General features: G+C 40.0%; 1 protein-coding gene across 1 annotated transcript in view; it reads right to left on the bottom strand.

Annotated features, from left to right (window-relative positions):
• Positions 1–201: 201 nt before the first annotated feature.
• Positions 202–13037, bottom strand: part of LOC145395788 (uncharacterized) — a 34174-nt gene continuing 21338 nt past the window's right edge. Inside the window, exons 5-7 of the mRNA XM_080269325.1 lie at positions 3643–3771; positions 2869–3040; positions 202–327 (exon numbers count right to left, since the gene is read on the bottom strand). Of these exons, the coding sequence (XP_080125451.1) occupies positions 202–327; positions 2869–3040; positions 3643–3771 (427 nt within the window). The remainder of the gene's footprint in view (positions 328–2868; positions 3041–3642; positions 3772–13037) is intronic.

Genomic DNA, 13037 nt, shown 5'->3' with positions numbered 1-13037 from the left:
TAGTAACATCCTGTACATATTGAGATATATATCAAAACAGAGATAGAGTTGAAAGAAACCCATCGGTGCATATCATATCAAGAAAAAACGACGTCACTCACAAACAGCGGTGAACTATGTTTGAAATTACTGTATCCATGTACATACTGGAGGTTCATAAAAGACACCAAATAGGATATCCCTGGGGTTTACCATGCAGTTCTAGGTGGCACTGACGAGACCGATGGCAGCAACAGTTTGTACTGTACGTTTCACTGATCGACATTGATTATCACTGAAGGCAGTGGAGAGGTTAAAGTGCTGTTTCAGCATGATTACACATTTCACCTAGAATGATATTGTAGAACACTGATATGCTGGAGCTGAGTCGAGTTTGAACTGTTTCCACATTCAAGGAAATTATCCTCTTCTAAGGAAATTTGGAGCCTACGAGGATGAGTCTAAGGAAATGGCAATTCTTGGGATATTCTAAGGAAATCAAGGCAAAAGAGTAAGGAAATTTAGAAAAGGTAAAGGCATCAAAGTAATTCAAGAAAATATTACTTATATACATTAAATAAAATTTTGGATATATTTGTAAGTGTTACCAAAAGCCGGTGAAAAGTCCACCTCCCCCAACAATCACTGGTGCCAGCCCTGGTTTGATGATATTCACGACTTTGACTTTCTTTCCTGTCTGTCTCCAAAAGGTGCCCTAAACCTTACTCAGCCAAGACTAGCACAGATAATAGCTATGTTACCCCACCCAAAAGGCCTTGTTGATTGTCAAGCTGCTGATCTTGAGTGGAGAAAACAGCCCAGATTTGGAGCTCGTGATGCTATTATGGCCATCAAGAGGTTGTGGCATATTGTCTTTAATGCAAAAAATTCAGAGGGAGATCTAAATTCCCAAATCTATGCAAAGTTCTCTGCATACTGCTCTCGTTTCCTGATTGAAATGCATCAGTTGAACGAATTTTCACTCAACTCAAAATGATAAAAACTGAACTCAAAACTTCCACGAAGCATGAGTCCTTACATGGGTTGTTAACAACCAAGCCTGCCTTTCAACAAAAAGGCAATCATCAGGCTGCAACTTTAGACCCATCAAAAGATATGCTTTATCCTCTATTCCAAAATGTTCTCAAATGCTGGTAACACAGGATCAGCTGATTTAAGATGTTCCTATTTAGCATCAGTACGGCGACTTCCAAAGAACTAAAAATCTAAACAGTATACAGTAAAACTCCAGTTTACGTCAGTCCTGGATTAAGTCCAACTCAAGGTTATAACCGTTTTATAGGAGAGGAACAGAGAGCTCTTACTGATCTGGGGTTTTCCTGTAATCTACTGGTAACTGTTTTCTTTTTCACTTTCATAAACAGTAGCTATTGTAAAGTCAATCTCTTAGATTCTCTTTATTCATTGGAAAATATTTAACTTAAGTACGAAATACAGTTTACAGTATCTGCTATAAGTTCTGATATGTAAGCTGTAAATATTATATCTAGTCAAAGGTGAAACGTGTTGGTCTGATTAACAATGTAACACAATTTTGTGATCTGAGTTAGATTAAGACTATAATATTATACTGAGTAATTGTATATAAGAGATAGTTTTATTTCTAGTCTACCACTGGTTATACTATGTACTCTAGTTTTACATATCCCATGTATTTTATTTCTAGTCTACCACTGGTCATTGCAAATTAGCAATATTCTTATCTAGTTTTTGAGGCATATTTATTTTGTAAAATATTTTGTCAAAGCAATTTACTACTCAATTTTTTAGGAATATATATATATATATATATATATATATATATATATATATATATATATATATATATATATATATATATTGGTAATAGAATACACTTTTTAAAAATGTACTATCCATCCAGCCATTCATCATCCAGTTCTGTGTTGTCCCATAAGGAGCATAGGAGCCCGGGGCTAGGCAAGTTTGCCCTAACATTTAAGATGAGATTGACCAGCCTCACTCATCCGTGAATTGCTTTACGTGAGCAATAAACCCCAACTACCCCTTGGATATAAACCTTCACCGGCTCAATCCGTTTGGAGAGCCTTAATTACCCATTAAACCACCAGGTGCCCTAATTTGGTATTATGGTTACCACCTAGCGTAGTAAATGGTTTCCTGGTATAAAGGAAACCATTTTGCTTGTCACTCAGTGTAGAGTCACCCATGGGCAGAAGAAAGAGGAAAGAATGAAGGAAAGAATGGCAAAAGAGGGAGAGTAAAGTCACTCGTAGGCAGAAGGAAGAGGAAAGAATGAAGGAAAAACAGAAGAGGAAGGAAGGAAGAGAGAAAAGGGCAGCCACCCAAAGCAACACTCCATCGAGTTAGTGGATGATGAGCGCCCCCACCTACCACAATTAAATGCACTAATATAGTAAAATTTGTAAATCACATTGCAGAAGGTAAGTATTTATTGACAAAATAGTATTTATTCTTGTACATTACACAAGGAAATTTTAAAGGAAATTCAAAGCTGAATCTAAGGAAATTTGGACAAGAATCTAAGGAATTTGATTTCCTTTTTGTGGAAACACTGAGTTTGAATAACACCTTAAACGCGGTAACATCTTATTTGAAATTAGGTTTCACGCAGTAGCAGCCAAAATGAGGTCAAATCCAACCCCTTCCAGTGGATGCTTTCTGAATATTATTTCTGTGAAAAACAATGCGTTTCTATTCAGATGGCATTTTAAATAATCGCTAACATATCACATAAGAAAGGGAGTGGGCTGCTAAATATTGCAAAACGATGCTGATATTATATTCGGATGTGCTATTTAAATTAATTACAACAGCAACAGATAGTAACAGAAGAAGTCTGAATGCAGACAAGCATATATTTCTCACCTCCATCCAGCTGCGTGATGGAAGGACACGAAAAGTAAAATTCATGGCCTGGGCAACCGCAACCAGCTGGTTGTAGTCAGTGCCTGAGTACCTGGTAGTGTCGCCCTCCATGGACTCTTGCCAGTAGGGTTCATATGTAAACGCCGTCACATTTATCGTCGCGCCATAGAAACTGCCAAAAATAATGTAATATTCTGAACGTACGGAAGTTGCAGTGCAACATTAGGTGGAAGTAACTTTTTATTCAGCCTATGATAATCGTGTAGGAATAAAGGTTACTGCGTATTATTCAAAGCAAGTATAGGTACTCCATGACAAATTTTTATCATTATTACTGGATTACTAATATTTATTTCATTTAAGTAATTGTTTCTCGGCTCGATGTTTCCTTTGATCACATTGTCTATGACACGTATACTGTCAGCTACAAATTATACCTGTTTTACACTAATCTGGACTAGATTTTCATCCTTTTACAACAAATTTCACAAACCTCAGATGCAGAAAAATACAAAGCTGTGGCTCTACTTCATTGCCATAACACTTTCTCATGACTACCACCATATTCTAGTGTTATTCTCTTGTTAAACCCATTCAAGATAAAGAGATGACAGTCTTAAGCCAGGTTAGAACGAAATGGGTATAGCCCAGTCTATACTCGTGAGTAATTCGGATACATTACTTAAATGTTTCCAGTTTTGTAATGCCCAGTAATTTCAACAGAGTACATAAGATACTCCAGTTGTGAAATGACCAGTAATCTGTACACATTACTTGGTGTATTTCTCCGGGAAAAGGGTGGGAGGTGTGAGATAGCGTAGACCTGATGTGGGGGTCCAGGAAGCCACTTGCAGCACCCGGGCACCGTCAGGACTGTACGGCAAGTGAACCAACATGCTGTACCTGCACAATACGTTTATAGTTTTCAGGTACAATGAATTATCTTCATTCCCTCGACACTACAAGAATAATTTATCATTTCCTGTAGCTAATGAATGGACAGTTTCACGTAGTCTTTGGAAGAACTCATGTATCTAACTGAGGCTATTATTTAACCCATTCGTTAAGGAAAGTATAACTCACCCTTCAGTCTGAAAAATAATTGTCTCCTTAGTGAAATTTTCTGATAGTAGCATGAATGAACGAAAACAAAAATGTAGGAAGTTATTTCCACTTATACTCTCTTCATCATATAGGGCCGTCTTTTCTAAGTCTTGGATGTTTTATAGTAATAAATCTTGTCCAGTTAATTGCTTCCTACGGTAGACTCATCAGCCATTGGTTCTATAAACTCTCCACTGTTTTTATCTCGCCGAAACAAAGTCGTATTCAGGGCTTGTCACGAGGAAAAAAAGACCACTTTCTCTACTCTGTTCACTTTAACTTGCCCTAATATTGTCACCTCTCCTTCTTGAATTCTAAGCTGTAACTAGATATCAACACCACGATATGTTGCTGATAATGCAAAATGTAATAGAAAGGAAGTATAACCACAAAATTGTTGTTCTGCCACCTAGCTGTGTGAAATAAGATGCAAAAAGAAAAAGGTCTGGGACAAGTTATAATGAATGAAATAAAATGAGAATATAAACTGCACAAGTAATAATATCATTGTGCATTGTTCTCTCTTCAGTCCAACAAAGCTTTCAACTGCCAACTCAGCACTGGACAGCAGGCTTTTATTCAGTGTGGAACTCCGGCTACGATTTCCTTGTATTGTTGGAAAAATTAGAGGGTTAGCAGATACTATTGCTCCAAAGTGTACGTGCATATTACAGTAGACACCTAGATATTACAGCGTCTTTTATTTATTCATTTTTTCTGGGGGGAGGTGGGAGGGGAGATTCCTACAACCGCTAGATTATTTCATTCAACGTTGGAGAGTTTTTAAATACAGGGGTAAAAAATGGCCTCCATTAAATCATTGGTAACGAAATCTCAATGCAAAACTCAATTTAAATTCTTTGGTTTTACTCGAGTAAAATTTATGAGACGTTACGGTTCTGAAGGTGCAAAGGTCTCGTCTATGATTACATATTTAAATGACACACAAGCACACAAGAGGGTGTCTCACGGCGAATTAGTAAAGAAAGAAAAATCTACCTACTCTTGTAAGGCGATGGGGACTCGACACAAATGACAGTACACTTAAATTACAAAGGGGAATATGGACTCCTAGATAATAACAGAGATTTACTCATGTCTGTGGCCGTGGTGTACATGGTGCACGTGCCCATCGTCCTAGTTCCCATCAGCCAAATGTGGGGGCAATGAAAATTACTGTGTGAAAGGAAGGGAACGGGTTTCAGCCTGCAGAGGCTACTTTTGATGATCCTCAGGCAGGTTTTTGGGTACATTTTCCGGGGACAGGCAATTCGTGCATATTGGATTTTTCACAGCATTTTTTTTTTCATTGTTCGTGAAGCAATCATTATCACCAGAAACTCTCCCCACACTGGCTTCACCGCCCTTCCTGTGACAAGAGCAAACATGATGGAATGGTATTCTGTTGAAGTCAGTGAATTATATGTGTGGCAAGCTCTGACCGTACTGATGGCACACATAAAAAAAGGCATGCCATACAGGACTACTGAATCATGGACGACCTCACAGCCTCACCTGTCTTTGGGAGGTACATGGCACATTACAGAGTACTTTGCCATATTATGGTTCCTATACTTTACCCCCAACGTGGGACCCTTACCCAATGACAGGGATGTGGAAAATTCGCCCAATTCTGGCCATAATAAAAGGTTCTTCAATTTTTCCCCCCCTTTCCATAAAACTGTGGCGGATGAGTTGCACATATTGTTCTGGGGTTGACTGGCATTTATCCAATACTCATCATCCAACATCATTGCTTATGTATCACAGTCTTTGTTGCTTGTGACTGCAAGATTGGATATGTGCTGGACTTTGTTGTTATCGCCCATCTAGCGAGACGATAATGTAACCGCCTGCATTTCTCCTTGTATAATGTAACTGCCAAGTTTCTCCTTCAAGATGTGACAGGAACCAGCGGTACTGTCAAGCCAAGTAGGAAACACTACCCAGTTTTCCCTGCCAAGACAGAGAATGGTGCTTTACTCATCGAGAAATGGGGTAACATGTCGGTCAGCCACTGGCATGACAAGCGGGACGTGCTGCAGGTGTACAAGAAGGTGTTCCTACACCTTTCTGCTATCACTGTTGTGAATGCATTCATGCTGTTCAGACAGGTTGTTGGCATAACTGCTGCACCAAGGACACAGTGCTGCAGTAATGCCTGACAGGGTTATCCAAGCAGACTATCTCACGTGTCACACATTGTGAACCTGGGCACCTGCAGGTTAAAAACTGTACAGGCAGTGTCATGTCTGCCTGAACTGTCAGTGACGGCAGCAGGTTCACAAGGAAATGCTCCATCAGTGCAGTGAGTTAACCCATCACGTCCCAAGGTATTTCGCACCTCTGACACCCCCCAATCCTGAGGTATTTTTGAAAAAAAAATTTTTGGCTAAAACCTCCGCTTTTGGTGAGAAACATCAAAATTTCATAGAGAAATTGCTCACCTGAGGTTTAAAATGATCCAGATAGCAGTACCTCCTTACCTGACTGGGTTTTCTAACAGGCTGGCACCAAAGAAAATGAGTTCTATGAGAGGGTAACTATTTCACACCACTCATAAACGGTATTTATTTATTTACTTGGTACGAATTTATATGTAGTACGAGAGTATATTGATTTTCAAACAGTAATATAGACATTATAAGCATTGTTTCACTCACTAACTCATCACCATACCTGACCTTCTTTTGCCACATTACCTGATCATCATTCCTGACTGTTTCTTCCTCTAATGCTATGTAAACTTTGTCCTCCACATTGTCATCAATTGAGGAATCACCCTGGCCCTGAATGTCTTTATTGGCCAGATCACTGTTAACAGGTGAATTGCTGAAACAATGGCATGTGGGGAGGGAGGGAGGTTATGCGGTGTAAGGCATTGTCCCTGCTTGACATCTTGTAGAGGAATAGAGGAAGGTGTCCCATGTATACGTACAAAAAATCACACGCAAAAATTAAAAACTGTGCAAATTATGAACCCTGCAATTGCGCAACATACCAGTACGTCGATGGGACTGGCAAATGCAAAATGTTGCAACGTACCCATACGTCGACGGGACTGGCAAATGCAAAATGTTGCAACGTACCCATACGTCGACGGGACTGGCAAATGCAAAATGTTGCAACGTACCCATACGTCGACGTGATGCCTTGGGTTAAAGGAAACTTCTTCAGTCACTGGTGTGTGGGAAAGTGTAAATAGTGTATATAGTGATCTTACTACATAAGAGTTTATGATATAGTTTATAGTACATAAAAGATATGGGTTTAAGAAAACACTCTTAGGTGACACTGCAAGTGAACTTGCAGTACAACCGCAAATGTGTGTTATGGTAATACAGTGCAATGTACATACAAATTAGATTTGTTGTGATAGTAAACTAGTAATTACCTTCTGGTATTCCTCTAGAGCACTAAGAAATTACCCTAGCAAGTGATTTTATCACAGAAGAATATAGAATGTAAGGAAAGGTATGTGTGTAAGGAAATGAACTCAGGATATGGAGGATGAACTCGTAATACAAGTGCCAAGCATAAAGAACTTATTTTCAGGTTACAGTGCAAGTGAACTTGCATTACAAGTGCAAATATGTATTATGGTAATGTAGTGTAATATTAGTGAAAACTGGTTATGATGTGATACTTTTTATTTTGTACATTCGCAGCATTTCCTTTAATTTTATCTCTGCTGAATGTCACCTCTCTTCCTCTAAACCTCACCTCCTGCTCATTACTAAGACTCAGCTGTCTAAGGCAACTTAAAACAAACCCCCTTCTTTGTCCTCCTACTTTCTTTACACTGACTTCAAAGCAAAAAGTTGCTGTTGTGTATATGTACAGTCGCCAAACTTTCCACCTGGGCCACCCAGCCGCGAGAGGTGCGTAACGGGTGTTGGCAACAGTGTATCTGTTTGTTCTTGCGTACATGCTCGACGAAAGTTCGGATCATCAACTCTCTTCGTCTGTAGTGAACCTCAGTCAGAGTCAGAGTTCATCCCATAGATGGCTGGGTACGTTGTTGGGTGGAGAGAAAAATGTCTCAGGAGTAAGGCGGCTCTCCCATCGGCTCAGCCAGTTGCATGAAACTGGTCGCACGGAAAACTGTGTGCCATAGGTCGCGCTGACCAAGGCCAAATAAATATGATTATTAATTATATAAGGTAATATACATAATATGACATAGATATATACTCTTATATATAATACAATAATATATATTATACTATACTTATTTGGCCTTGGTCCGTGCAACCTATGGCACGCAACAATTCCATGCGACCGGTTTCCTGCAACTGGTCGAGCTGGTGAGAGAGCTGCTTAAGGGAGGAACTTGGCATAGTGAAGGCCAGGGCAGGCGCCGGACGGGGGGAGGGGGGTTACGTTATTCGTACCGCCAGTGATAATAATTGTCGAACTAGTCTTTGAGATCCATTAGCATTCTACTAAATATTGCATTCTTAACAACACTAAACATTTTATTTTCTATGTTGTTTTTACATTGTTACCATAACATGTTAATCCACTATATACTGGAATCGCTCCAAGCCTTTCTCTCTCTCACTCTCTCCTTATATCAGTAATTCCATTTCACAGGGTTATCACTTGATACCACTGTCAGTATAGGTTGAAGAGGAATGCAGTTACCTAACATCTATGTCAAGTTACAAGTAAGATACCTTCCATATTCACATCATGAATGACACTGACCAGTATACGTTAGAATGATGTTCAGATACTGTTAACGGTTGCTTATTTCCTCGTTGGTAGTACTTTAGGTAGATGTTTTTATGTGTTCTGTGGTGCACCACGAAGAGGTATGTTAAAACAGCGTCACCTCAACAGGCAAAGAGTTTATTTATACTGCTGCGGAATGTGGCTATTATATCAGCTATGAAATGACTTACCGTATCATATTTCATATGCCTATGGTCATAACAGCACACCTTTATAGTCATTTCACATGACTGAATTACACATTACACGGAAAATTGATTGTGAGCAGAGCCACTTTTGTGTGAGGTCACACATTTACACGCTCATCGAGTTTTCACCAAACAACATTATCTCACATTATAGCAAGATGAAGACTCCACCGTTACATCACAGTATGCAAAAGCTTCCAGTCATTTGAAGCACAATTGCTACTGAGTCATGAATAGCTGGGACATTTATATCACCATTGCCTGTCATCTTACTTATGTGATTGGTAAATGCAACATAACGAACATAAAATTATCATTACAGGCTGGAACACTTTTTTTTTTTCTTTAATCCCATGACCCTAGGCGCTTTAGCGCCCGTCACCGAGGCCCGGGGTGCGAGGATATGTGATTTTGGTTGCTGACTGCCTGCTACTAAAACTAGGTCATAAGATAAGGGCTTGGTATTTAATAGGAGAAACCCATCTCTTCTAACTGGGGTGGAACCACGTCACACGGATCGGCTGGAGGAAGCGTTAATTACCACGTCATCCACAGTACTGTTTCACATATTTAATATATATCAACTGTTAAAACAATAGCCGTGTTTGCATTGCAAGCACAGTGATCCACGTAATGATTAAGTGATGAGCCATGGGTTTATCATATAATAATGTAAATAAATACGTTTATAAATATGCAATATATGTAAAGATGCGATTTTTTTTTTAGATTATTTTACTTATTGTTTTCAATACTCGCATTATCCAATACTTTCAAGAAGTTCCTTTGAAATTCTTCCAGCTAAAAATTGTCGACCGAATATTGGGATGAACTCTGACTGAGGTTCACTACGGAAGACGAGAGTTGATGATCCGAACTTTCGTCGAGCATGTACAAACGAACAAACAAATACACTGTTACCAGCACCCGTTACCCACCTCTCGCGGCTAGGTGGCCCAGGTGGAAAGTTTGGCGACTGTACATAACAACATATCGTGCACCCTTGTTCCTGTACTCAGTCTTCTGAATTCTCTAGTCTCTAGCTTCGGCTATCCAACCATTCTCTGACTAAGTATAACTGTGATATTTGCTTATCAGCCACTTCCGCTGATGAAAATTCTTTGACAATCGTATTTCTAAGATGGAACATCCTGTCAATTTCTCCATTCTCTGAAGTCTCCATTCTAGGTGATTTCAGTGTTCACACCACCTTTGGCTATCTATCACTGATCACTGATCATTCTGTCATTGATCCACCTGGAGAACAAGGCTACATTTTTTCCATCCTTAATGACGAAGATCAGCTTGGACAGTATCCAACCCATATCACTTGTAGTCTTGTAGAGAGTTCCAACATACCTGACCATTTCCATACAACTAATCTTGCTTATGCTGTTAATGTTTTCTCTCCACTGAGCTCCTCTGATTGCAGTCTTATCACCTTAACTGTCTGATTACCTCAGTAAGGCCTGTGAACCATCCTAATAAGCAGCGATTTTGGCATTTTGGAGCTGCTGATTGGGAGGATCTCAGTACATATATATGTTTTTTCTGCTGGAGTGATTGTTGCTTCCATGGCCGACAATCATCTAAGTGTGCCTCACGCATTACACAGGTTATTCTCTCATGCATGGAAACAAACATTTCTCTCTTTTATCCTGCAACTAATGCAAAAAAATAAAAACTTTGTTTAATTGCGCTTGTTCAAATGCTTTCCAATCAAGGGCCTTCAAAAGGTACTGGAGCCAACCCATCCCTGAATCTCATCTCTTTTATGTTTCTGGCTGGAATCGTGTTAAGTCCGTCCATCATTCTGCTAAATATTAATCTCAGTCATACTAACAGAAATTCTTCCAGCTCTTTCTGATGCTTGCCAAAAACCTTTCAACTTTACTTCATCATCCTTTCATCCTATTTTCCACTCTACCGACTCTGTATCTGTTTCATCTACTGAAAAAGCGAACTCTTTGCTCAGACTTTCTCCTCTAGTTCCACCTTAGACGATTCTGGTGCTGTTCCTCCATCACTTCTTCCCTCCTACTTCCTCATGGCTGACATTGAAATTTCTTCAGTTGTGTTTTCTGCCATCTCTGCCGTTAATACTGACAAGGCATATGGGCTTGATGGGGTGCTGATGGGGTCTCTCCAGTTGTCCTCAAGTGCTGTGCTTCTGTGCTTACTTCCTGCCTAGGTAAACTTTGTCGTCTTTGTCTGTCAACTTGTACCTTTCGTTCTTGCTGGAATATTGCTCTTATGGAAATGTGATGATTTCCTGCCCTCTACTATCGTCCTATTTTCCTAATGCAAAAAAGAAGGAACCACAGGCCAGGAGCCTATAAACTGTTCCCACCAAGGAAACAAAACAAAACAAGATAAGCCAAATTCAAGAACTGTTCATTTCAAGGTGCCTGGGGAATGACAGGAGATCATAGGCAGTAGGAAATATAGACAGAGAGAGACAGTTCCAGAGTTAACCTGTTTCATACATAAAGGACTGGGAGTAACGATTAACTCTTGCATTAGAGAGGTGGACAGAAAAAGGATGAGAGTTTGTTGCTAGAATGGTGCTGCGCACCTGCCATAGTGGAGGAGGGATGCTAGCAGACAGTTCAGACAAGCAGTGACCACTGAAGTAGCGATAGAAAAGAAATAAATATGCAGAAACAGAGACTGAAGGGAGCTTGTGAGAGGAGGTGAGTTGATGAGATGAAAAAGCTTTTGAATCCACCTTGTTGAGAAGAGCTGTGTGGGGGGAACCTGCCCACACATGAGAGTTGTACTTTACACGGGGGTGAGTAAACCTGTGTATAAAGTCAACAACAGTGCAGTGATAAAGAAGGTGCGGAGTCTGCTTAGCACACCTAATCTCTTGGAAGCAGATTTTACGAGAGAGAGATAATATATTCTCTCCATGAAAAATCCCGAAAGATTGAAACCCCAAGTATTTTTAAAGATGATGCAGGATTAAGCTTGCCATTGTTGAAAATTAGAGGGTACTCCTGAGGAAGATTTTGTCGGTTTGATAGATGTAAGAACTGAGCTTTTGATGCATTAAAAACAAGATTACTTTTACACCAATCAGAGATATGAGCCAAGTCAGACATTAGGTGTGCTATAGCCTCATCCCTTGTTTATTGAAGTAACTGCTAAGATGGAGGCTGTGGGAAGTGAATAGAAAGGTGAAGGGTGGAGTCATCAGTGTATGAGTGGATAGGGTTAGATATACAGCTTAGAAAGTCATTGATAAACAAAAGAAAGAGAGTTGGTGATTGAACAGAGCCCTGAGGAACGCCACTATTGATAGCTCTAGGAGAAGAACGGTGGCTGTCTACTGCAACAGCAGTAGGAAGCTAAAGACACAGATAGAAGAATAGAAACCATAAGAGGGCAGTTTGGAAATTAAAGAAATATGCCAGAATCGATCGAAAGCCTTGGAGATGTCATGTGCATTGGCAAAGCTTTCGCCAAAATTCCGAAAGGAGGATGACCAAGAGTCTCGAAGGTAAGTGAGAAGATCGCTGATGGAGCATCCCTGACGGAACCCATACTGACGATCAGAGAGAAGGTTGGGACAGGAAAGATGCTTTAACCTGAGGCATCCCATCGACATATGGGTACGTCACAACATTTTGTCACAGCTAGTCCCGTCAATGTACTGGTACGTTGCGCAATTGCAAGGTTCATAATTTGCACAAGTTTTAATTTTCGCGTGTGATTTTTTGTATGTATACACGGGACACCTTCCTCTATTCCTCTGCAAGATGCCAGGCAGGGACAATGCCCTACACCGCATAACCTCCCCCCCCCCCGCACACCATTGTCTCTGCAGTTCACCTGTTACCAGTGACCTCGCCATTAAAGGCATTCAGGGCCAGAATGATTCCCCAATCAATGACAATGTGGAGGACAAAGTTTACATAGCATTAGAGGAAGAAAGTCAGAAATGATGATCAGGTAATGTTGCCAAAAAAGGTCAGGTATGTTGATGAGTTAGTGAGTGAAACAATGCTTATAATGCCTATATTACTGTTTGAAAACCAATATACTCTCGTACAACATATAAATTCGTTTATGAGTGGTGTGGAATAGTTACCCTCCCATAGAACTCGTTTTCTCTGGAGCCAGCCTGATAGAAATCCC

This window comes from Coenobita brevimanus, chromosome 33, assembly GCF_032717465.1.
Source record: "Coenobita brevimanus isolate Jiangsu-jjx chromosome 33, ASM3271746v2, whole genome shotgun sequence".
NCBI classification, from domain to species: Eukaryota; Metazoa; Arthropoda; class Malacostraca; order Decapoda; family Coenobitidae; genus Coenobita; species Coenobita brevimanus.
The sequence above is the reverse complement of the archived record's forward strand: the minus strand, read 5'-3'. Positions and strand labels throughout refer to the sequence as shown.